Source organism: Rousettus aegyptiacus, unplaced genomic scaffold (assembly GCF_014176215.1).
Source record: "Rousettus aegyptiacus isolate mRouAeg1 unplaced genomic scaffold, mRouAeg1.p scaffold_m13_p_2, whole genome shotgun sequence".
In the NCBI taxonomy this organism is placed as follows: Eukaryota; Metazoa; Chordata; class Mammalia; order Chiroptera; family Pteropodidae; genus Rousettus; species Rousettus aegyptiacus.
The window spans coordinates 134840222-134867187 of NW_023416295.1; the positions used below are offsets into that span (position 1 = coordinate 134840222).

Consider the following 26966-nt stretch of genomic DNA (forward strand, 5'->3'; position numbering starts at 1 on the left):
TCTTATACTGCCCAATTTTTTTGTGTGTTTGTGTTTCAGTCTTGCTTTCCTCACTTAATTATAATCTCCTTAAAGTGAAAGACCAGTTTATATATATTTTTCAGAATATTTGTTATCATGCTGAGCATTTAACTGCTGTTCTTTTTTCTGTCTTAGGTGATGCAATGGATAGTCACTAAATAGTACCTCTTAAGTACCAGGCACTGTGCCAAGAGATGAAGAGCAAGGAGGGCACCGTTCCTTTCCTCAGGGAGAGCATGGTGTGAGGAAGAATCATTTCTATGCACAGACATTTAGTAAAGAGTTGTGGGATTCTTCCTTAGGGGAGCCTAGGAGAGCGACACACAACCCAAACCCTAGTTAGTCAGGTCAGGCTTCTCAGAGGAGGTGACCCTTAAGCTAAGAATCCCAGAAAGAATAAGAGTCAACCATGTAATGTGGGTTCTAATCTCATTTTCAGCTTCCCAAAGTAATTGAGCTAAAAAGGATTTAGGATTCAGCTGAGGCCTAGAGCTGCACCATAACTTTTCAAGCACCTCTAGTACAATCATGTGTTCCTAGCCGTTACTTCCATAGGTTTTCCATTAAATCACCTGGCTTTACTCAGCCAAGTTAATGATATGCATAACATATGCTATTTTCATAGGCAGTTAATCCATCCCCTTAATTACATTCCTGGTCAAGTATTTGAATTGAAATAAAATGCCCTAAATTGAATATCTGTATTCCCATAGCAGATACAAGTCTATATAATATGTATCTGTCTTTGACTTAAATAGGATTTGGAATAATATTTAAGAAGAAGAATATAACTTTAGGAGGCGTTAAGAAAAAATGTATCATCGAAGGAGCAATAGAGAGAAAGGACACTATTATGTGAACGCACATCATGTGCTGGCCACTAACAAATCTATTTTATAGTCTTCAAGAACTCTATGGAGGTAAATACAATATAGTCCTTTTATAAATGAGAAAACAGATTTCAGAGAGTTTAAGCCACTTGCCTCAGGACAAAGAAGACAGATTTGAAACTCAAGCTTCTATCATTCTTTCCCTACATTGCCTTCTTCACCTAATTGATTGGTCAGAGAGGTATTCTCTAACCAGGCTCTGCAAACCATGCCAAGTCCCCCTTTTTATCGTTCTCATGTCTCCCTGTACTTTTTCTTCAGAGAAATCACCACAGCTCATACTTAAGTATATATTTCTATGATTCATTGATTAATATCGGCGTCAGCTACTAGTTTCTAGGCTCCAAAAGGGCAGCGTCATTTTTATCCACCATATTTTATGCTCAGGGCCTGGCATATAGTTGGCATTTAATAAGTACCTATCGAATATATGACATTTACACCGTGCAGTCTGAAGGAAGAAACTTGGGAGTGGTTGATCGAAGATCCTTCCAGTAAGAACAATACGGTCTCAGAGAGGTGAGAGATGTACAAATTGCTTGGGTGGTTTGGACAACACAATTGTTGTTTATCGGTTTTGAAATACTCACTAGCAATCTTTCATTCTTATCAACTGTAATAAAAATATGTAATGAGATAAGAAACTATCAATGTACAAAGACGTTTTAAATCTCTTGTTATCAGTTGCAACTGAATAGGTATAGCTTTTATATAAAATTATTTTAAAATTACAAATATTATAAATCCTCTGGTATTACTGTGTATACACACACACACACACACACACACACACACACACACACACACATGCACTTGCCTAGAAAGAAAATGCCAGAAACTGAATATCAGTATTTTTATAGCAGTACAATTTTACATTTCTGTGTGCATGTAGTTTGTATAATTTGGTTATTATAAGCCCTTAGCTGTATGCTGACTCTGCCTAAAAAATTTCATGGATTATGTTAGTGCTTGAGAATTTATACATTAATTAGGCTGGGGTTATAACTTTTAACTTAAGATTACAACCAGGATCTACAAAACAATTTTATCAGTGGTCTTATTATATAGTATTCTAAGATTTCCTTCAATAAGCCCATTTTGTTTTCATTTGGCCAAGTTCTTTGTCCGATACAGAGCAATCTAGTATAATTCAGTGAAAGATTGACTTCATTAATCTAAGTAAGGAGATTTTTTTTCACCTTCTAATAAGAAGTGAAATGCTCTGCTTATTTCATTCCTGCAAAGTGAAGACAAGAAGAAATGGGATTAAAATAAAACATCATGTAATATATTTCTTACAGCAACACTTAGCAGCAGTATTATGGCCCCCATTTTATACGTAAGGGAAACCGAAGCCCAGTGAGGTTATATAATAACATACAGTGTGAGTGACAGAGCTGGTAAGTGATACAGTCAGAATGTGTCTTCTCTGGACCTCAGTTTATACACATGTAACAGAAAAGTGACTGTTCCATTTAACTGTGCCTGATTTATGTGATAAATTGATTAATTAATGTTATGACTCTATGAGTTTGTACTTCATAGGCATTGACATTACTATTGATTAAATAGTATTTTAATTAGCTAAGTTTATTTTTGGCAGCATAGGTAAAATCCATGTACCCAACATGATAATAAAAATTTTCCTCTATGGGGTGGCAAGTGTCCTGGATGCCCTGGGAGACCGGAGAGGGACAGCAGGCAGAGATTCTGTCCCCTGGTAACTACTCCTCAGAGAGGAGAGAAAAACCCACTGTACAGGAAAGGGTATCTGGCACTCTGAGCTTTAAAAAAGGAAGCTTGGAAAGGTAGTAGGTATTGTGTATGAAATTTCAATGAACCTCACTGTGTCATTAATTCATGAACAATTACCCCGTGATCCAAACTGTCAACATTTAAGCTTAAGCTTCTTAATTGTTTAAAAGCTCTTTAACTCTTTGGCTTGCAGGCCGAATGTTGATGAAACAAATATGAAACCCCAAAGAGCACTGAAATGGGTTTGAATTTAATGGTTCTTGGTGATAGGCTGACTCCAAAGACAACTCCAGGCTTATGAAATGTCGCTGTTGTTAAAGCTGACAAGCATCTCAGAGGCTCTAATATCTCCTGTGAGAATTTCTGATTTGGCACCCACGGTGCTTTATTTACATTACAGTGTTCTAGCTTTTACAGAGATTAAAAGAACACTTAGATGATCAAAGAATTTAAATGGAACCACTTATGTGACTCGCTGCTGCTGGAAAAAAAAAAAAAACAAAGAAAAAACATTTTAAAAAACATCCCAATAGGAGAAATATTAGAGCTGATTTAAATGCCTTTATTTGGTCCCCAAATCAAAAATATTCAATTGGTCACCTCTATACAGAAACTGACCAATTCATAAATGGTATAATTCCAAACTTTGTTTATATATATAAACAAAGGAATCAAAGCATTTGTGGTTATATTCCTAGACTAACAGAACAATGTCTTATGACTTATAGTTTAGCTAAAATACTGTGTTTTTTACAAATGTAAAATGGTACAAAAAGATCCTATCGCCTTGGAGTAATGTGACAAAAGACTGAGATTCTCTTGCGGCTGGCTGCTATCCAGAGGGAGGGAGGTGTCCTTTCCTGAGTGTGTGTGTGTGGGGGGGGGGGAGGGGTCACCGTGTGGATGGTGGAAAGGTGGCAACATGTCCTCATCTATGCAGACTGCCCGTGTACACAGAATTTCTGCAAATCACGTATTGATGATTGGTTGTTCTTGCCTTAGAACTTCTCAAAGCACTAATGACTATTTAGCTCAATCAAGATCTTAGACCTGTCCAATGTGGTAGTCACTTGCCACACACAGCTACTGAGCACTTGAAATGTGGAAAGTCAGAACTGAGATGTGTGATAAATAGAAAATACACACTAATGGCTTAGTATGAAAAAAGAATGTAAAACATCTTATTGATATTTTTATACTGATAGACGAATGGCTAAAGAAGATGTGGTACACATATACAACACAGCATTACTAAGCCATAAAAAAAGAATGAAATCTTGCCATTTTTAACAACATGGATGGACCTAGAGGGTATAATGCTAAGTAAAATAAGTTTGACAGAGAAATAAAAATACCAAGTGATTTCACTTATATGCAGAACCTAAAAGGTAAAACAAATGAACAACTCAACTCAAACGAAACAGAAACAGACTCATAGATACAAAGAACAAAGTGATGGTTGCCCTGAGAGGGGGGAAATAGGGGGAGGAGATGAGCAAAATAGGTAAAGGGTATTCAGAGGTACAAAATTCCAGTTATAAAATAAACAAGTCACAGGGATGTAAAGTACAGCACAAGGAACGTCGTCACAATGTTTTAATAACTGTATGCTGACAGATGGTTACTAAACTTAACATTGTGATCATTTCGTAAGGTATTTAGATGTTGCATCACTACGTTGTACAGCTGCAACTAATATAATATTGTATGTCAACTAAATTGATTCCTTCAATTAAAAAAGGAGTCATTGAGAGAAGATGTCATTGATGTAACAGGAGACTTGTTTACACACTCTGCCTTTTAACAACTTATTTCTGATTTTCTCTCTACCTCATGACACTGGGCTTTTTAAGGTCTCTGAACTCTCTGGCAATGAGATCTTTTTGCTATAGAAGGATCCTAGAATTCTCTAGAAATTGATTAAAATGAGAGCAAAATTTTAAGGCGAATATTGGGAAAAATTGCTCCAAATACCAACCTAAGATATCTTTTAGTTAAAAATCATAACATTGATTATAGCATTTGCTTTGCCCAGCTAGAATCTGCTGCGGTGTGTGGTCTGTGATGATAGTTCTCCAAAAGTAGCTGAATGAATGCACTAACTATAAGAGCTAACAGTTCCCTTGTGGAGTTAATTGCTTACTGGCAGAATAAAATGCACGGTTTCTTAAAGATTCAAACACTAAATAGAACTGAGAGTGTTAACAGTGCTGAAATTCTCAGTAGCTTTTATCACCCATGGCAAATAAAGTTTATTCAACGCAGCACGCATTTATGGAAACTCACTGTAACACAGTGGCCAAATGGTGGTGCTACTAAGATAAATATGAAGGCTCATGCCTTCAAGGATTTCATAGTCTGGTGGGCTCCACACTGTTTTGGAACTTTCAAAGGAAATTAGCCTTAGCTAATACAATTCTCAAGATGTTCTATAGTGAAAGAATACAAGGGTTATTAATCATGTTGAGGAAAAAACTCAAGTTTTTGATCAACTAGAGATAACATCAAACTGCATTTGGATGACAAGTCTACTATTTAGAAATCACTTAACTGGCTCAATGCTCTACAGAGAAAAACCCATTTGTAATCTGTCACAGGAGTTTGGGCCTGGGTCTAGCAATCTAAAACTCTGTGTGTAATGTTGAGGAATGCACTTTCCTTAATGGGCAATCCATGACAGCTCACTAGTCAGCTCTGGAAGTATAGAGACATGGAATTCAAAATTGGGGACTTCTGACCTTGGCAATTGTGGGGTTCTTACTGAATCAGAACTTCAGCTGCACAGCACACTGATATCTGAAAGAACTGACTCCAAATGCAAACACTTGAGTAATTTCTTGCTAGAAAAATTCCAATTCCTACTTCAAATTGCTGTGTAACAATAAGAAAAAAAAATCATCCTCTATACGGTGGAAGGGAAAATTATCCATTAATGACCAAGATGAAATATAAATGTAACAGATGCAAAGATACTTAAAACACTCATTATCCCAAGACATTCAGTGATTAACTATGCACGTTGCCTTTTGTTACGCAAAAACACGCAGCCGCTTTATTGAACATTATAAGCATTCTTAAGCAAGTAAAAATGAGCTTGTCTTTCTGTTAACATGCTGTATAACACCAATCAAGTTTTCAATGAAAGCATAAACATCTTCCAATTAATCATCTTGGCAAAAACTGTGCATTTGCTTTAGAACACAATGCTGCTACTCCTCCATATCACTCAAGCAAGTTTAATTCTTTTCTTTTTACTTATCATCTTAAACATAGTTTTATGTCTGAATGAATTACAAATTCACTCAAATTTTGATGAGTGCTGAAATGTAAATTATATAGTTATGATCTTCTCTGCAATTTTAAATATTCACTAAACTTTCCCATTTAATTTTCATTAATTCTTCTTTCTGAGATGTCGAGGCTCTTAGAAGAGAGGATATATATTTTATTCATCTTGGAGGCCCTAGTACCTAGCCTATAACTAATAAATATTAACTACATATTAATATATGTAAATAAAGACCTCACTGGGCTTTTCACAGAGCTATTTGCTGGATTAGGTCACACTGGTGACATTCCAGGGAGGATCATGAGAAAAACCTTCTCCCAAGGACTCTGCCTTGACTAGAGAGAGCTTAACGTATGTTTCAGGCAAGGAGGAAGGAGGCTTTAGTAGACCAGCTAGTTTGTGAAACTCAGATTTAAGATGAAGGACAGATGAATAACTCTGTTGAGTTGTTGGGAAACAGCAAGCCATTTGTGAGGGCAGAGCCTTGAGTTGAGTAGTGAGTGTGACAGTGAAGAGAGGTGAGGCTTCCAAATGAGGCTTGGATTGTGAGGGCTCTCATAGGACACTTGATGTTCTCTTAAAGGCAACGAATACCACAAAAAGATTCTAAACAGGAAAGTGACATAGTCAGAGATGTTTGATAAAGGAAAATTCCCAGAGGAAGATGGATTTGTTGCCCTAAATTTCAATACACTGCTTTTCTTACAGCTTTCTATTTCTTACAATATAGAATAGCTATATTGTCTCTTTAACACTGGAAGAGAGTATGTTCCTCTCCAAAGTCGATGCTTCAGGCTAAATATCCCCATTTCCTCTATCATTCTTTTGTCATTCTTTCTGGGTCTCTTAACATCCTGGATGTTGGCCTTTGGACATGCTCCCAGGTTTGTCTCTTTTGAAACACAGTGCCCACAGCTTAACGAAAAGGCAGAAATCACAAAGAAAAAGATTGATAGATTTAAACAGACCTAAACTGAAAAGAACTACATGTTGAACAAACACAAACATAACTCAGAATGTGAATCTCTGACTACCTGCATCAGAATCACATTTGGGCTTTCTAAGATTCAGATCCAGAATTCTAACTTGACATTTTATATCAAATTTTCAACAAGCAGTGTTCAGAAATGTGCATTAAACATGCACGCACACATACACGTACATCCACCCCACACCGCATACAGACATACCAAGTGATTGGGGGAAGACAAAAACTGTTGACAAAAATTTTTGTAAATTTTTGACAAAAAATTTGACAAAAGCTGTTGTAAATAATCTTAATGACAAATAAAACTCAAAACAAATATTTATAACAGAAAAAAACCAGTAATATCTTTAATGTGCAAAGAGACATTACAAGCCAGTGAGGCACATATTAAGTGCCCTGATAAAAGTTTAAGCAAAGGATTCGAACCATCAATTCACGAAAAGAATAAATATAAACAGCCAACAGACTTAAGAAAAAACAATCATCCTTACTACCTGTACACCAAACTTTGACTTCAATTTTGAAGTAGAAAAGCTCTGAAAATAAAGATTTTCTAGTTTCATACAGCAGCAAAACCTAATCTGACCTCAAGCTCATTTGGTGGCAAAACCTGCTGAGAAGGGAGGATGTCGATGGTCTTTGCCTGTTCCACTTAATGTGGATGTTCTGGTTTCACTGTAGAAGGATGAGAGTGTTTGTTTACAGTTTGCTGTGCTACCCCAGACCCCCTAAGATGATTGTATAATTATTGTTTTGTATTATCTTACTACGAGTCAAAAGAAATTTAAAATTTGAAAGTTGTTGAATTAGTCATCATGGACATGTGTAAATAAACACATATATATCAAAATGAAACTCTTTTTTATTCCAAATTGGAAACTATTAATATGAATCTAATATTCTTTGTTGGTGAGGGGAATGTCACCTTCCGATACTTATCATGGAATGATAAATAAAACAGCCTCTAGAGGGAAATTGGCTGAGCATATTAGCAGGCATTATAATGTATGATACTTTTAACTCAATTCTACTTCTGGGAATTTATCTCAAGAAAATAATCATTGTATCATGCTCATTGCAGCACAATAAATATGAATAAAATGAACACAAATGTTCAGTAACAGGAAATTTAATACAATCACAGATGAAATTATAATATGTTCATTAAAATGATCTCATAAAAGAATATTTCATGATGTGGAAAATTTTAATAACATATTTGAAGTGAAAAAGCAGTTTCTATAACAATAATAATACAGAAGATGATTGTGTTTTTGGAAAAATATATATGTAATTATATGCATAAATTAAAGTCTACAAGTAATGAATAATTTATCTGGAAGACTGTATTATAAATAATTTTATTTCTTTATTCTGTCTGTGCTATCCAAATTTTTTCAAAGAACTTACAATATTTTCATAATTTAAAAAGTCCAATGATGACCTATTCTTTATAGCTTCATGAGAAAGATATAGTATATTCAAAAATAGAAATAATTTTTTGAAACATTCAAAAACAAATCAGACTGATCTTTATTGAGAGATGAGGGAATCAGAAAGCCATTTTAGTAGTGAGATGAAGCATCCCATGAATTTGAACAGAAATAGTGAGAATGACTAAACACACTAGATTTCTGGGAATCAATCATTTTTTAAAAAATTGTCCCATTATTCATTTAAGTATTTGTCTCATTCAGTCAATTGCAGAAAATATACATTGTATTACCTAGAAAACCCTATAGATCAAATAGTAAATGTTTCAAGCTACTAATCATGCAAATGCAGAGAACTAACACCTGGATCATACTAAAAAGTGATAAGTTTAGTGCCTTCTCTATGACAAGCCTTGTCTAACGAAAATCATCAATTCATTTAATTCTAATCAAATTATGCCTTTGTTATATAGTTCACCCCCCACAGGTCACATGGCTAGAGATTTTTACAGTTAGAAAATCTCATTTTATGAGAATTCTATTTCAAATTCTCCTATTTATATTGTTAAAACTTGTACATTTTCTTCCTCTTTATCAAAATAAACCATAACTTTTAATTACCTTGTTATAAAAATAACATAAATATGCATTTAAAGGTACCCCTCCCACTAAGTTTGAACCCTTGAGTGATGCTATGTTAAAAATACATAACATAAAGTAGTGTTATCATTAATACTATAAGTTTCCATTTGACGATGGTAATTTTTAAAAATTAATAAAACATGACAGATTGCCTACAAATTTCAGATTTTGAACTTTTATTTATTTAATTCAATTGGTATAGGTTTTTCATTCATAATAATAGAAGTATTTACTCCTAATATAAAATCAGTCATTTCAGTCTTCAGTCATTCCATTCACAAGGAAGCACCTCCAGGGGGCATCACCATCTCTCTCAGTAGCAGTGACAAGGTAAATCAAGGCTCAATTGAAATGTTCTTATCGCTATTCCTTTTTCCACAGATTTGGAAAAATACAACAGGGTCTGCCATGTTCAGAATCACTTTCTGATGACTTTGCAATCAGAATTCTTCTAGCCTTTTTCAAAACTCAGGGAGGAGCAATCATAGTACCAAATTTTACCACTCTCTTAGCCTCTTTTGCAGCTGTCTATAAGAAGTGCCCTAATGCCCATCACAGAGGACATCAGTTTCAACTACAAAAGTTTACCTGAGCAAAAACTGGGCTCAGGAAACATATGGTAGAGTAAGAACAAAGACTCTACTCTGGGTAGAGATGGTTGTGCTTTGCAAAATATAAAGAAAATTTAATTAGATAATAAATATTTCTAGAACCTATACCAAATTTAATGCATAAATTGTCTGATGTCAACAGTACCTTAAATATGTCCTTAAAAACAAACTTTTCAATTTCTGATCAATTCAAATATGATTCTCACATAGAAATTTATAATAAGTAGCTTGTACAAATACGCTGAAGCCATAACCTGAAAAAAAATAACAAAATTGCTTCCATTTAGAATAAAACATGATTATTGAGTCCCAGTGACCTGTCAGGTACTGGTCTAGGTGCTATTCTGGTTATAACCAATATCTGTTGAATATTCTCTGTGTTTGACCTGAACTATTCCATGTAATTTTCAAGACTTGTTTTGTGAAACGAACAAATGCAGCGCAACAGGGGACTAACTATAATTGAAATTTACAAAAACTTCCATGGACACGTAAGTAAAGAAGCACTTAGGTTTCTCTGAGAGGGGCAGATGAGGCTTCACAGGGAGGAGATCATTTAAGCTGAAGACTGAAAGATGGCTGAGGGCAGCATGTGTAAAGGCCTACACCATGAAAACAGCATTATGACTTATGTAACCAGTTGTATTTCAGAATTAATGGAGTATAAAGTGTAAGGGTAGGGTGAGGGAGGGGAAGGAGAGTGACAGGAAGAAGCCAGCAGCTAGGCATTGGTTAGACGATGAAAGGCCTAGCATGACATGCAAAGAAATTTCTACTCGAAAAATTCTGAGGACCTGATTTTCATGTAAAAAACTTTGGAGGAATGGGCTGGGGAAAAATAATGCCAAAAGATTGGATAATACACACTTTTAATTTCTTGGGAAGCTAGATGTAGAATATAACATTGCATTTGATAAAGTAAAACTTTTTGGAAAATCCTCTCTCCCAAGTTTTAGTAGCTGGGGCAGCTGTCACCTTTATATTGTCTCTATTTTTTCCCCCAGAACAATTTCCTACAACCTTTTCTCTCCTACTATCCTACTGTATAGGCAGGACTCCTCCTCAAGGTCCCTGAGTTTCTTCATTTTACATCCGTATCTAGTACCCTATTCATTAAATCAAAGGATATTACTTGGCACCCGCCCTCTTTAGAAGGTCTAAGGAAAGATGAAAAGGATTGTAAACACTTAATTATTATTTTTCCCCCCAGACATATATTTTTGTGTATAAAGTTATTTTGTTAGAAAACTGAGAAAAATATACCTCTGGTTTCATGCTATTCCTACACTTTAGATCTATATAACTTGCCAAATAAATGTACTTGGCTACTGAAATCAAATGAAGATTAAATAAATGGTAACCATCTTAGACATAAATACATTTTTAGCAAAGAGATATTTATAAACTATATTTTCATCTAAAATTAGAGGAAAATGCATCAGGTAACATATTTAATTTTAATTGTTCAGCTTTTCATAATTTGCACCACAGGAATGATGTAGATTTATGGGAGAAATGCAAAATTCTGAACAATCCTCTAAACTTTATCAAATGCAATAAATTCCAAGTAGCATCTGGTGATGTGGAATTTTCTTAGAGTTATTTTGTGTAAAGCCATCAAACTGAAATAACAGCAAACATTCACTTATTATCAGTGTATTACTTTAGAGTAGTGAGTTTCAGAGAAATCACATTTGGGCTAAATAAAAACTCATTCACAGATAAATTCCCTAGTGATTCTGATACCAGTCGATATAAGAGGAAGACCCAAGAATCTGTATTTTTAACCGGCACCCAGGTAATTCTAATGCAAGTGACCATAGTCACAGGAATCATCTAAGAATCATCTGTAGTGTCTAGTAATTCCCAGACACCACTGCATACTTACTAAACCAGAAACTGGTGATCTTCCCATAGAGAAATCACATTTTTCTAAGAGTTTTGGTGATTCTTATGATCAGGTAAGGATAAGAATCATCCCATTTGGGTATATGTCTACTGGCAGATTATAGCAACATTCACTGTTACTCGGACTCTAACTTGATATATCATCACATTATTACAGTTCTTAGCTAAAATTGAAAAAGCCTGAATGATTAATTGTAATTCAAAGCATAACTCTGAAACTTTTTCTCATCTAAATCAATTTATTTTCCTCTATCCAGATATGCAAAGATATAACACTTCAAGTATCTTTTTTATTTGACTATCATAAAAATCCTATAACATGAATTAGGAAAAAATTGTCATGTTATAGATGTGACAATGGATTCCTAGACATTAAATGACTTAACTAAGGTCACACTGCACTGAGAAATAAAGTCCAGGCTCTGGCTACTTCAGGAGTCTTCATTATTCACTAAACTTCCAACTACCTATCAAGTGCTTTGCTATGGTCACCATGTATATTATTTAATTTGATAAACACAACAGTTCTGAAAGGTATGAAAAAGGCATGGAAGATTTTGGAGTCCAAGAGATTGGAATTTTGCTGAATCTACACTGAATCTGTATGCCTTGGGCAACTGTCATTTTCTTCATTTGTAAAATTATAGCTAATGATAGCAATCTTATGGGGCAGGCTGGCAGAGATCAAATAAAATAAAGTGTGTCCAAGCATCCAAGACAGCACCCAGCATGTAGTAAGTGCTCAGTTAATGCTAGCCTTTTGTTTTCCTTTCTGCCTCCCAGCCCCGTCTCTCCTTCCATCCCTGTTTTCTTTCTAGTTCAGTTGTGTTTCTACAGCCCTAATCAGTAGCTTGTTCCTCTTTTACACTATAAAGCGTTCCAGTATTGGACCCAATCTCTAGCCTAGACTTTGAGCCACTCGTTGTGCAACAATCCCCAAATTGCATGTCCAAATCCAGACTTAATGGACCTTTGGCTTAGAAACTACATTGCCCTAGCAGGGCAATGGCTTGGGTCTTGGAGGACCCAGGTTCTGGACTAGGGTTAGGCATCAACAACTTTATGACAGCAAACTTCCATTGTAAATATCAAGATGTGATCACATGATTCTAAATGTTTCTCCTACTCTAAAATTATATGCTTCTAAGATATTCTTAAAGTTTGTTGTCTAAAAATGGCCATTTTTCATTTCTTATTTTAGGCATAAGTTTAAAATGTATGTTCTGAATTACTGGGGTTTACCGTACTGGCTTTCATGACCTCTTATTACCTACAACATGTATTTTTAACTTGTTCCTTAGCTTTATTATTGTATCTTAAAAACTTAATAGAGAGCTTATAAAAATATCCATATTCTTGACATTCCATTAAGAGTAGTTACAAAGTATTGGCCTATCTATACTGGGGAGAGATAAATGTCTATCAGTTGGGCTTATATTTAGCTTCATTCTGACCTGAAGAATAACGAAACTTGATGAGTTTGAAACCTGTCCCAGAGGAGCCAGGGGCCTGAAGAAATGACTGTGTCATTCTTCAACACTGCTCTTTTTATAATCATGTATAAGTGGTTTAATGACAAGTGGCAACTTCCAGGGCCAACCATGGTACATACACACAAAGATAGGCTGAGGACTGAAGGGGACCTTCTTTAGGGGTGATGATCAGGCACTAATCATTCCCAGGCACCTGGAACAACTATGCATTCATTGAAAAGATAAAATTTGAAGGAGTTATATCTTGCTACCTCATGTGGCTTTGAAAAACTTATTGCTCACATGCAATAGTATAGAATTTATATCTTCCCAGTTTTTTAATCATGTTCTAGCTCTTTTAAAAAAGATACCTCAGGGACTAGAATATTTAAATTGGGATAAAATTTACGATAGATAAAATGTCTCTATTTTCCACTTGCTTAACCAAATCTAATAATTCCTTCAAGCTACATTCTTCCCACATTATCCATAAAGACTTGAATGATCTCTTTTGCTCACAATAATCCTCATAAAACTTAATGCCTGTTTCAATATTGTGATCTATATCAGACGTTAACCAGATTATTAGTTTCATTTTCAACTGAATGTGTTTCTCACACCAGTATCCATGAGTGGTTCCTAAAATTTTGGGCCCGATAACCACAGTGCTTCCAGTTCGACTAATACTTTCTAGTAAAATTTTCCTGTTATTATGGGTCACCTGCCAAGACATGTCCTCTAGCACTTCTTAGAGACTGCCCATTTGGCTGGATTTGTTTGTGCTGCATGGATACAACTTGCAATGGTAAGTCTATCTACTACTTAGAGGTCAGTCACTGGGGCTACTAGTAAATATGTTGAGGTTCCCCTCTGTGATTCTCCCTGATTGGTCTCTCTTCGCACTGGACCAGCAGTGATGTCAGACACACAAAATGATGACAGTCAATAAATAAGGTTGAGATTCAATCTCTTAGGCTCACGAAGACAATTGGCATTTATAGTTAATCCAGGTAATGCTTAAATTGTAAGCCCTTGGGACCTATAACAGAAATCACTTTTACTGTGTTTTCAAATAGGAGTATAACCCTTGAGGAAGAAAAATGAAGATGTAAAAGAGTTCTGAAGAGGAGTTTAAAATACTTTGAAGACGTTACATCAGGTATTCCCAAATCTGAAGAATTCGTTAAAACGGGTGTACAGCCATTTAAACAACCCTTTCTTTCAAAGTAGCCTATAAAACAAAATCTCCTAGAATAACTTATTCTGAAAATACGTCAACTTGTCAAAACACCATGGCTGTTTAATTAAAATAAGCTCACGTTTGTCGCTCTGCCCTGTGTTCTGAAGCGATTGATTTTACTTCCAATAGCTATGACCTCTAAAAAAGTACTCTACTAAAATCAGGTCATGGAATTTTAAATTAAAGTCTATGGAGTCATAATGTCTATTTTTTAAACTATTCAACTTACTTCTGAGAACCATGTGCAAAACAGAAAGCAAACACATTTTAGATGTTACACAGTGAAATGTTGTAGAATGCAATTTTCATAATTAGTTTTTCAGTATATTAAGAATTACTTCTCAGAAAATATCACTTCTCTGTAAGTGCTTTTCAATGAGACTAAGAGTCCTTTTTAACACTTAATGGAGCAATTTATTCATATTTTTATTTGTATATTTAATATTTGTAAGACCATAATTCAAAGGAAATGAGCTAATCTAATATTATTGATGGTTCATTCCCCTGCTGTTGGTAAATGCTTTATATCTTAAAAATCTCATGTTCTTTGGCTTTTCTGAAATAATGTTATGTTCACTCCTTTATTCTTTCATTTGGCAAAATATTTATGGTGAAACTACAGTGCACTGAACATGAGTTAGCTGAGGGAATAAAAAAATTGAAAAAATATATTTCCTCTCCTTGAGGAACTCACTTATTATAGGAGTTATGTAGAACATTGGTATGAAGGTACTAGGCAGGTACATAGATAAATTATAAGAAAGAGAAGTGTTGAAAAGATGTATCGACAGTGTGAGGATTCACCAAAATATGATCCTCGAGTCTTTCTTCTTCTCTTTAAAAGCCTCTCTTCTATGAGACTTCTCTCATCATCTTGAAGCCTATAAGGCTATATTACGCATATAATATAATTTTAAATTATGTATGTTTATATATATAAATCTACGATATACACACATGCGCACACACACACAAAATGATGACAGTAGCCTTCTGGAGGAGAGGTTGTTAAAGAGAAGAAAGGTTCAAGGATACACACACACATATACACACATATGTATATAATACACACATTCATTATATACATACATATAGTGAAACCTTTCCATACTGCCTAATTACACCCACCTCCATCCATCCACACACACTGTAGGATTTATTGGGTCCTCAACTCAACCCAACACACACACACACACACACACTCTCTCTCTCTCTCTCTCTCTCTCTCTCTCTCTCTCTCTCCATGGTTCTGGCTACTCGCCTCTACTCCCCCCTTTCCTCCTCTTCCTCTCTTCCCTCTTTCACTCTCTCTCTTCCTGTATACTGAAAAGCACAGACCATTCTTTATCTTATAAAAAGAAACTTCATGTCTTCTAGAGCCTTCATATAGCAGCCAGATCCTGGGAGGGCGGGAGAGATGAATTTAAAATATAGCAAAAGTAGGACTGTTTACTTTCTACCTAAATAATTCTTCTAAATAAAAAGTCTTCCTAAAACATCTCTACCTGTCTGCTCATATTTATTCTACCTACCTGTGAATTCCTCTATGCAACTACAAACTCCTGCGGGCTGTGTCTCTGATCTTTGATCTCCTTTCCCCTGTCCTCTGTTTCTAGCACCTGATGTGAGGCACACTGAGAATGAATTGGTAAATGTTTCCTGAACTTCATGGAACGAAACTGAGTTCTTACCTTGATGATTATGATGCTATTTCCAGGTGGACAAAATATTCTTATTCATTGTTCTACCTTTTCAAATCTAGCTGCCTGCCCTTTTACTCTCGTGTCTTCTTTGAAGCTTTCCCCTACTACTCTGTCTAGCCTGGTCCCTGTCTGTCTGTCTATCTGTCTCTCTTTGGAGAACCCCTAAGACACTTTTTTCTTTGCTTACTCTATGACACATCATATTTTTAACTTTTATATACCTTAGATATATCTTTTCTTCAATTTAGCAGAGGAGGTGAATGGGTAGGACATAACTGAAAATTAAATGTCTATATAATAAAATAAAGGGGCATAATAAAATTAATGCCATAATTATAAATACTAAAAATAATTTGAGATCAGATTTCCTTAGAGGGATGTGTTTTTTACAATTTACTCCTCATGTTCTGTAGTAATAAGTGATTTATATGAGTCATGTTATATTTTACTGGCATCTGCCTTAGTGCCAGAGACTTAACTGGATCTCTAGAAAAGTATGATACAATAAATAGCTCTCACAATAAATGTAGAAAAATCCTGTTTAGTATATTCACAAAAACAAATAATTATACTTTCTCTAAAAGTATTCAGAATCAACCTACTAATTTTTTGTTATAATGAAATCTTTACAGCAGCAGTACTATATTCTAATGGTTTCTCTCTTTCTTTTTTTTTAACCAAACATTAAAATATCTTTCATTATAAGCTGAATTTTCCTACCATTAGAAAAGCCTAAGGTCAATTGCTTTTAAATTATTTAAGTAATTTTAATGAAGACAAATCTTTTAGTGAAAGTACTCTCTCCATATCCACTAGTTTTGCTACTTTTCTATTTTTCTTTTGTTTGAAATATATGGATATAGGATTGATTAGATCACAGTTTAGTTGGTTAGGAACTTATTAGGACATTTTTGCTATATATTTTTAAAGGCCTTGAGTACCTTCTGGGGCTCTGTTTCTCTAAATTCACTCTCTTACCACTTATCTTAGTTCCTGAAACTTCAACGTGATGCTCCCAAAAGAGGACAGAGTTTGCACGAGACTCTGTGCTGAAATGCCACTTCTTTATCCTTATCAAGCAGTTATTACTCTGAACCTATTGCTGCTGCCTGAGTGAAACTCTGTGCTAGGGAGCCTCCAGGGATATATAGTTATAAGCTATGGTTCCTGCTCTACAAGATAGAAAATACTGATTTGCAATCCAGGTACAAAGTGCTACAGGAGTTTCAAGGAGGAAATAATTACATGGTTGTAATGAGAGGGAACTGAAATGGTCCTCAATGATAGGGTCTAGATGACCAGAGCAGAAGAGAGATACATCTGGGGAGAAAAAAGAGGCTCACAGACATCCTGGAGTAAATGTGCTGTGATTAAGGGCCAAAAAACAAGCCCTTTGGTGTGGGGTAGAGCTAGAGCATAGAAGACATGGGAGAAAATACCTCCAGGGCCAGACTGTGGAGGGCACTCAGCGAGAGCTCCTGAAGTCTGGACATTATTCTTGGACAATGAGGAGTCACTGACTATTTCTGGCTGAGAAGTGGAACGTACAACATGGCATTTCAGTTGTTAAAGTTATGAGGGTGAACTGTGTAAAGTATATGGGACAGTGGACATCTGGTGGCAGAAGGTTCCACAGGAGATTATTTTACAATAGTATACAGGGGAATTGGGACTGGAATGGTGGCAGAGAAATGAGAAGGAAGGTTTAGGCTACAAGAGAGACATAGCGAAAGGCTAATGAATAGGCTTGGCTAGCTGATGCAGTGTTGAGGAGAGAAAAAAGGAGTTGAGAGACTTATTTAGGGGCCTCATTTTTGATTCCTCTTTGTATTCGACACCTACTAATTTGATTGTTGAGGCCTAACCTCTCCCTCCTCTTCTTTGGGACTGCCTCGCCCCCAGACAACTCACAGATGGGTAAAGAACAATCCAGTCCTTGCAATCCCTTCCTTGGTAACCTGGAATTAGGCCTGACACCTAGAGAATGGTCTCCCTCTGAGGAGTTGGCTGTGTCCACTTTCTTCCTTGTGAACTAGGAAGCTGAAAAAGCTGCTTTACTATGAGAGAAAAAGAAGGCAGAAATGGGGAGGGGCGGGGAAGATGAGAGATAGAAAAGGAAAGCTAGTCTTCGTTCCTTGTTACACGTGTCCCCAAAATGCAACTGCATCCCTCCCCGAATTCTGTAGGACATCTTTATAACACAGTAATACATTCCCTCTTTGATGAAGCTAGCTGGGCAGGGTTATTGTTACTTATATGTCCAAATGGACATATTCCTCAGTACAACTCTCTATCTTCAATCAATTTGTGCTCTGGTTACTTTCTGAACACTTCAGCAATTTAGTAGTCAGTAAACATTTTCATGCAATTTGCTTCTTATAAAATGTCTTTCTCTTCCCAATCCTGTTGACTCAGCCTGTATAAATCCTATCCTTCCTTTCCTTCCATCTCCCTCTATTAGTTACTGATTTTAGAGGACATGTTGGAAGAATAATTAGAGCTACACGAATAAGGTAGAAGGTAGTGGATGGTAGTAGGAAATCAGGAAATTTGTGCTCTTACATATATAAATTTAAACAAATTCACGAGGCAGTGGTCTACTTATCTACTAGCACCTTTGACTCTAAAATGGGTTTTAATAGGTACCAATCAATGGCCACTTGACCTAAGCAGGTATTTCACATAAGGAAGTATATTAATTAGGAGTATTAGATGAAGAGAGATAAGAATAGCCTTTAAATAAGCAACACATGATACATTATTGCATAAGTGCTATAAATTCAGTTTTATAAATATCCAGAGGAAGTCTGTCAGCAAGTGAGAGACAGATTTGGAACCTGCCAATGATTTCTTATTCAAAATCCAGGGCTTTCTCCACTATGCCAAATTACTCCACAGGAAATAAAAAAGAAATCAATATTTAGATGAGATAAAAAATTCAATTTTACATCTTTAAATAATTTTCAAAGTAATAATGTATTTTAAATTATCATCCATTAAAATAGTTTTTATATACTCTAGGAACTGTTTTTCTCTTTTAAGAAACTATAGGATATCTCTTATTAAGTCCTCTTTTTAGCCTTAGAAATGAGAACACCAATCTGCTGTGAAATCTCACATAAATTCAGAACACAATAGAGTATGCTTTCCCTTCGGCAATGGCAGCCTTTGTTCTAGTAACTCACAATGGTTCGGGAGGGAAAAACTCAAAATTGAAAGCAATAAGAAAATGTGTAGCAAATGGACGTGTAATGAGCAAGACAAAGTGTCTAGAAATAGTTAATGTCTCTTTCTGTCCCTTTCGAAGGACACTCCTAAGACCCCAAAGCAGTCACATCCAAAGATTAAACAAGTAGCACTGGTTAGCTCCTGCATAAACAACCTTTGGCTAAGCAGGGCAGAAGTATTGTTTATATGAAAATGGAAGGATCTCTGGTGAATACTGAAAGAAAGTGATAATTTCCATAACCAGAAAAAGCATTTTTACATCATTCCATTTTTCAAATGCTATAAAACCTGAGCTGCTTTGGTAATTGCTTATTCCTGTTTTGCTGGCTCCGTATCATCCTCATCTCTGCAGCTTTCCATTTACGAAATGACAGGGGGTCTTTTGTGTTTTGTTTTGTTTTGTTTTTCCCTGAAGCCTTGGCAGGAACCACCATGCTGTATGGTTTCTAGGGGCGCACCTTGCAATGTTCATACAATGAAGTTTTGGTGCCCCTCTCATAAAAGCCCAACTGGCTCATCCTCCCAGTAGAATTGTTGAAAATATGATCAGAGAAGGCCCCCTTAACAGCAACTGTGAATGATGCTCTCCTCTAGCTTTATGCAGCCTTTTGTTGTATAGTGTTTTTTAAACTGAGAACAAAGCATATAGCAGCTTCAGTGAGAAGGGGAAATACAAAGACATTTACCTGCATTACAATAAGGAGGTCAAAGACCAAGATGAAAGAAGCCAAGAATGCTCTGGAAACTTCATCACTAGGCAAAAATCCCCGATTCAGCTTGTCCCAGCTGATCCAGTCAGTTGTAATGACAAGTACAACCACAGAAGTCAGAGTGAAAAGAACCGTCCTGCAAGGAACAAGAACTCATTAGAGAACCTTAGACATAATAATAGAGACAGTGGAGAGTACATGTTTTCTTTGCTATATTAAATGTCTATCCCTTGCCAAGTAACAACCCTAAGGTATATTCACCAAAAAGAATATGAAAAAAGAAGTAAATTAAATGCTTTCTTTCGAAAGCAACTAGAAAGAAATATGATAGCATCTCTTTCAAGATTTTCCCTATAGAACATTAAGATGATTCTAGAACAAATAATTAACAAAAATATTACAAATGACCTTGGTTAGTGCAACGTGTTGCAAAGAGAACATTGGTGTGTAGCTCTCAATGCATGTACATCATTTACCGAGAGTAGAAAACATCCGTATGTAAGAGCGTAAGGCAAATGGCGAGTAAGTAAGGAAGTCCTTTGATTCTATTTTTGTTCTACAAAAGAGACGGATAGTTAAGATTGGTCCCATCATCATCTCCGTAGCCTGACAAGCTCCATAGAGGAACCATGCTATGTGCCAAGGGTCTAGCCTCTTCTCCTTACAGGATTCATGACAGAGATAGCTTGTGGCCTAGTGACCTGTCTAGGTCACACCATGTCTGATTGCACATTCTTTGTTATAAGATACAAGAGGCCTTAGATTTTCTTTTATATATCTTTGTAGCCCCTATAAATCTTGCATAATTGTATGTAGATTAAATTCAATAAACGTTTGTTAAAATTGTAACAATTACCAATTAAGTTTTTTATAAAAATCAAAAAATACTTAAATTAATCTTTACTGTTGATATTTAAAATAAATCTAAACTATGGGCCATGAAAATTTAATCTGCCAGAGAATTGCCCATAATGTAGTTAAGTGTCTGCTTTAAAGCTATACTGGCTTCTGGATATTGTTTTGAACTGTAAAAAGAAAAAAAAAAACTTTGAAAAATTTTAATCTAAAGAAAGAAAAGAAAAAGGAAATAAAGAAAAAGAAGAAAAAAGAAAATAAAATGGGAGAAAAATACAAAAGTAGAACAATACCTTAGAAGGACACATATCCATTTTGGCATTTAAACAAATTTCTTTTGTCTCTAATGTTTTATAATAATTGATATTCAAAAAAGAATAATAGAAACTATCTTAGAATTCTCTTTTCAATTGAACAAAAGTGCAAATTTTTAAACAAAATTTGAAGTTTCTTTTTCATAGCATCTTATTTAGAACAAGTTATATTTTGATATAATCACTATAATAAGCCTCTCCTTAGATTCTCACCCCCAATGAACAGAAAATATATATTATTTATTTTAATTTTGGAAAGTAAAAATCTCTAATAAAATTTATTCATTTCATTTAAATTACAAACTTTCGAAAGAATTTGACTCATGATCTCCAAAATATAAATTACAGATTGTCTCTACTACTGTTTAGAATATCTTTGATCATTTTCAGAAATTCAAATAGATTCAATGAGCATGAGAAATAGCCTAAATAATTATTACAATTCAACAAAAAGAAAATGCAAATATTATGTAGTTAAACAAAAGGATAATGAGATTTTAAACAAATTTTTCTCCAAGTTAAGCAATTTGTTTGTGGGTTTTTTTTTTTTTGAGTTTAAGAAACTTTAAGCAAATCTAAATGAAATTCCAATTTCTTTTGTCAGCAAGGAATATAACAACATCCATGAAAGATAAATATTGATTTTTCTTCAGACTTCTTTGGGTAGCAAGGGTATTGCCTCATTACGCTTGACTTTTTCACATGATGTCCCACAAGGATGTTATAAATATATACACTTCCTCAGGATGCGCTGAATGGCTGAAGATGTGAAGTAGTTGGGGCCCCAGTTCCTTCAAGCTCCCTCTTCTTTGCTTCCCCAGCCTCTTTCACAAAGCCTTTCACCTCTCTGCTGTCCAGTGCTACAGTGTGAAACAAGAGTACTCCAGTACCTCACTCCAGCTCCATGGCCAGCCTCCATTCTATTTGTCAGAGCCTGTGGTCTGACGGGTTAGCATTTTTAACATCACCCTTGCATTCTCTCCAAGAGATACCTAGAAATTCCTTCTGTGAGGACAATTAATTACATAGGAATTCATACTCTAATGTTACTTCACTGGTCTAAATATGTAAATTGGTAATGTAAAATTAAATACTCATTTAGAGGAAGGCTGTTAGGTGTTGAAATCTGAGAGTTTGGAATTAGTATCTGCTGAGCAATCAGAAACCTAGTCTAAGATTTACAAAAAAGTTATTTTTATTCGTGCTAATAATCTCAGTATGAATGAAGTTATTAAAATTAATCACTGAAACACTCTGGCAACTAGAGTTTATCTCATGCCTGAGCTTCCTAAGACCAAATCTGTGCCACTTCATCTCTCAGCTGTTTGCTTTCTTTGATATATTTCACTTAATACAATATCTAATACTCTTTCTAAGAGCTTTTCATAGATGTTTTCCTGGCTTTATTAAGCACTTCTGTTTTGACAAAGAGTATTGCTGCAGATCTCAAGAAAAAGTTACTGGTTATATTTTATTACTCCAAAGGGAAATTAAAAGAGGTATTTTGCCTGATGTTTAATATTTAATACTATAAAAAGAATAAAAATGGCAACTATTAAATATGAATGCATACGGCTCAGAAAAAGAGCCCTAAAAATAAAGTCTCGAGAGAATGGAAAAAAAGAAAAGCAAAAAGGGGACCAAGTATATTAATTGGTCATTCGACTTCCAAAATTATATCCAGCGCCTTATCTAGATATAGCTACAGGAGCAAACGTGTTGCGTGTGGTTTGATTTTCTGAGCCACTTCTTACAAAACTGATAGTCTACCATGCTATGATAACTCAGTCAAAAACACCAGTTTAAAAGAGCCATGACTCGGGTTATATAAAAGCAATCACTTTCATGTAAAACTGCTATAAAGGAAACAGTAACACAGCAAATTACAATTACAATTATGTGCCACTTATGATGTTCCAGGCATTGGTATAAATGCGTTACACAAATTAACTTATATAACCCTTACTACAACTCGATTATCACCATCCCCAATTTATAATTGTAGCCACTGAGTCACAGAATGTTCAAATAACCTGACCTGGGTTACAGACTTCATCAGTACTATAAAATATAAGATAGATGATCTAAGATGATTCAAACCCAGGCTGACATATGATGGTCTGTGTCATATCTATTGTACACATTGCCTCTCATAGAAAGCACCTGAATATTACCCTTCTGTTACTATGTTTGTAGTTACTATGTAGTTAAGATTTCATTTATTTTCCTTTTTTATTGTAAGTATAAATTGGAAAACTGTCATATAGAAGTACTTAACAATGAAAAGAGAGACTGACAGTGACTGATAGGCCACAGCTAAAAGGAATATTTTCATGGCAGTGGAAATGGAACTTCATGGAGGCTGACCATCGATGTAACATCTCTGGGCTTTTATTTATCAATATGGTTGAAAAGATGTTTACTCTGGACCATGCTTCTTGGAGAGTACCAAGAAGCATGGTCCAGAGCTTCTCTTTTTAAGAAGCATCCCATTAAACAGTTATCTGGATTATTTCCTTTCAGGCTGCAGCCAGCACAGCTGGACATTCTGGCTCAACTTAACTGTCTGGTTTCTGGCCACCAAACAGAAAGAACTCATACATAATTATCAGCTTGAGTGGTTAGTCTCATTTTCATGTTTTCAAATTTCTAATTTGTTTGCTTTTCCTCAGTTGTTGCTAATTCTTCTTAGATTAATAGGAATTAGAATGTGAGACCAAGAAGGGTTAACAGAGATTTTCTGATCCAAAAACTCCAAACCTCTGCGTTGGGCCCCTGGGAACATCAGAGTTGTAACTAAGTAAGTGTGAATTTATATGTGCACTAAGAGTTGTCAGTAAAGTGAACAAATGAAATGCCTCCAGACAGGTTAGGGGATTTGCTAATTTCACACAGACTGCCAGTGACTGAACTACGATGAGAGCATAGATCTGCTGACTCTAAGAAGGGCTCGCCCTGTAGTGAACCACTTTCTTCCCTCAGCTAGGAAACCTGCAGATATTCTCAAATATTTAGTATCACATCGATCTCATCTGGAAACATACTCATTTTACAGTCTGCTCAAATATCATTTACATATAGTGATCAGAGAGAGTCATACAGATAATCCCCCAAACACAGTTTAATTCATAGTCTTAACTATGACACCCTAACTTCTGGATTTTTAAAAATATTATACTTACATTTTAAGTAATTAAATTAGTTACTATTGTTTTCTTTCTTTCATCTATAACCACTTTAAAATAGACATATCGCAGAGTAAATAGCCTGCAAGCCGGCATTAAATCAAGAGAGAAAAGAATTGGCATTAGGTCTTCTCTATGGGCTAACTCACTCAGGGCTAAGTATCACACAGCTTCATTTGTTTTAAACCAGGCAGTAGGAATATACAGGCCCTCCTAATTGATATAGTATATGTTGAGTCAAACAAAATTGACAAAATTTGACCATGTTTTATCCTACTAAACACAGCAATTTCATGTGATTCAACATAATAAATATGCTTTTATGTATGTCAATATATTAGCTATTAATCATGCTCTAAAACATTTACAATCTTTGATTCCAATTATAAATATCATATTCCTTTCTTATGCTGCACAATTATTTTAATATCTAAAAGGAAATAATAATCACTTTTATTTCTTTCTAAAATACTTGTGTTAAAATATTGGAACTCAATCAAATCAGATCATGTTTTATAATTTCTTATAGCAAAATCCAAATCTGTAAAACTTATTAAAAATGAAAAGTTTAAGGTTACCACTACAATAAAATAATCCATAGATTTAGATAGCAAATTTAATTTTATAATTAAGTTATGATATAGTCTCATATTGCATGTGCTAAACACAAGAAATTAAATGTGGCATGGCAATGGAATTTAAAATGATTTAATACTATAATTTCTCACCATGCTGTTTAGAGGAGGAAATATAATAAGCAAGCATAAGCAGAAGAATGCTCCTCCCTTCACTTTGACTGCAAATCTGAGAGCCAGTTCAAATACCCAGTGCCCCTCGGAACACTAAGTACCAGCACACATAAGTCACAGATGGCCATGAGAGAATGCCAACACTTTTCATTTTGCTTATTTTAATTATCAATGCTGCAACGGCAATTCTGGGAGAAAAATAATCACCGCTCAGGTCCTCAAGCCACATTCATCCTGAAACATGTGAATTTACTCAGTGCTGTAGCCTAGCTGATGAAGTCAAGTTGCTTCTCAGAAAGTTATTAAGGAAATGGCTTTGTGTCCTGGTCTCTCTTATTCTTGAGATCAGGAAGCACTAAGGGAACACAAGGTAATATTTGCTATGAAACCTAATGAAAGAGCACAGATTCTCCGTATGGCTATTAAGTAATGCCACTGTCAGTTCTTGGCCAACCTGAACATATTTGTTGAGATAGGATCCCTGAGAAAGGAGATGCAGTTATTAACTCATCTTGTTTGTGGCTCCATCGAGATCTGGAGTCTATAAAGAAAATTATTAGACTCTAATGTTGTCCATTAAATAATACGTTTATGTGTTATTTATCTTTATATCTCTCTATTACTCCTTGAAGAGAAGTGCCCTGAACACAGCAGAAGCTCAAAAAGCACTGAACAAATTGAAATGAAGAAACAACTTGGTAACTCTTTCATCTGAAAGGTCGTGAATGAGATCACTGAAAAAGATACCTCTGGATCAGGGCATTTGTCTATGCAGATTGTAATTTATGTGAATGGTGTCCTGATGTCATAATCTATGTAAACAATGCCCTTTGTTCATTTCCTACCCTTTGTTAAACTCAGGTTCCACAGCAATTGATGGCACTTCTGCCAGTGTCTACAGAGCTTCCGAAGAAGAGGCCTATGTAGTACAAAATTAGACTGGCTGGACCTAATGGGCATATCAATCCTGTGCATCTCTTAGCAAACCCACTAACCCAATTTTTCTTTCTAATGAAAATTACCTTGTATATACTAAATAATTCACCAATTCAACAGAGTGAAACATATGAGATATACTCTACTAATTGTTACACTGGGTATAAAATATTACCACAAGTTAAGTAATGAAGGTGGTAATAAAGATAGAGCTATAGATAAATGCCCATTAAGTACAAATAATGCCATTAAAAACTATACTCATTATTGTCGATGGAAAATAAAGTGATGGCTATGATACTTGAAACATACTTTTGACTTTTAAAATGCAAAGCAGAAATTTTAAACTAAACATACCAAGTTACATCTTTTTGCAGTTAAATTTGCTTTTAAAAGAAATAAGAAGAAATAGGATCTTGTCAACTAGGGGTGGAGCAGGATAAAAGTATGCTTTGATTTAAAAAATAGGAGGAATTAACATACTGGGTTAATAATAAAGGTTTGAGTAAAATTTTGTCTTTGTTAAAGCCAAGATGTTTACATAAGTCAAAAGCAAGGCCAAGAGTGTGTTTTGAGTTCATCTCAAACATTTCTTGAAGAGGATTTATCATCCATCAGGAGACTGTCCATTTAGAAGAATGCTTTCGGAACTCTCTACAAGTACTCTTAGAAGAAAGAATCTTTTCGATGACCTTGGGCACATGGCATAATGTCTAGGAAATTAGACTTTATGAACATAAAATACTTTTCTCTATGAAAGAAGACTATGAAATAGACAACAGGAACAAAAAAAAATCCCTAAAGTTGTACAAAAATACTTAATGGAAGTAATGTCATGTCACAATGGAAGATTAAAAAATTAGTATTAAGATTCATAAAGGCACACTTCATTCTTGAATTCTAAAGGAAAAGATTTTTAAAAGCATCTAAAGCTTTATTACTGCAGATATATATTTAGTTTCTCTGGGACACTGGCAAAGAATCTTTAATTTAGATTAAATCTTTAATTCAGGGCAAACTGGAAAAAAAAACACTCT

At 35.0% G+C, this 26966-nt stretch overlaps 1 protein-coding gene across 7 annotated transcripts in view; it reads right to left on the bottom strand.

Annotated features, from left to right (window-relative positions):
• Window positions 1-26966, bottom strand: part of TMEM117 (transmembrane protein 117) — a 375263-nt gene that overhangs the window by 47757 nt on the left and 300540 nt on the right. For all 7 annotated transcript variants that reach the window (XM_016146458.2, XM_036236513.1, XM_016146459.2 and 4 more), the window contains one exon: window positions 19867-20026. In XM_016146458.2, coding sequence (XP_016001944.2) covers window positions 19867-20026 — 160 coding nt within the window. The remainder of the gene's footprint in view (window positions 1-19866; window positions 20027-26966) is intronic.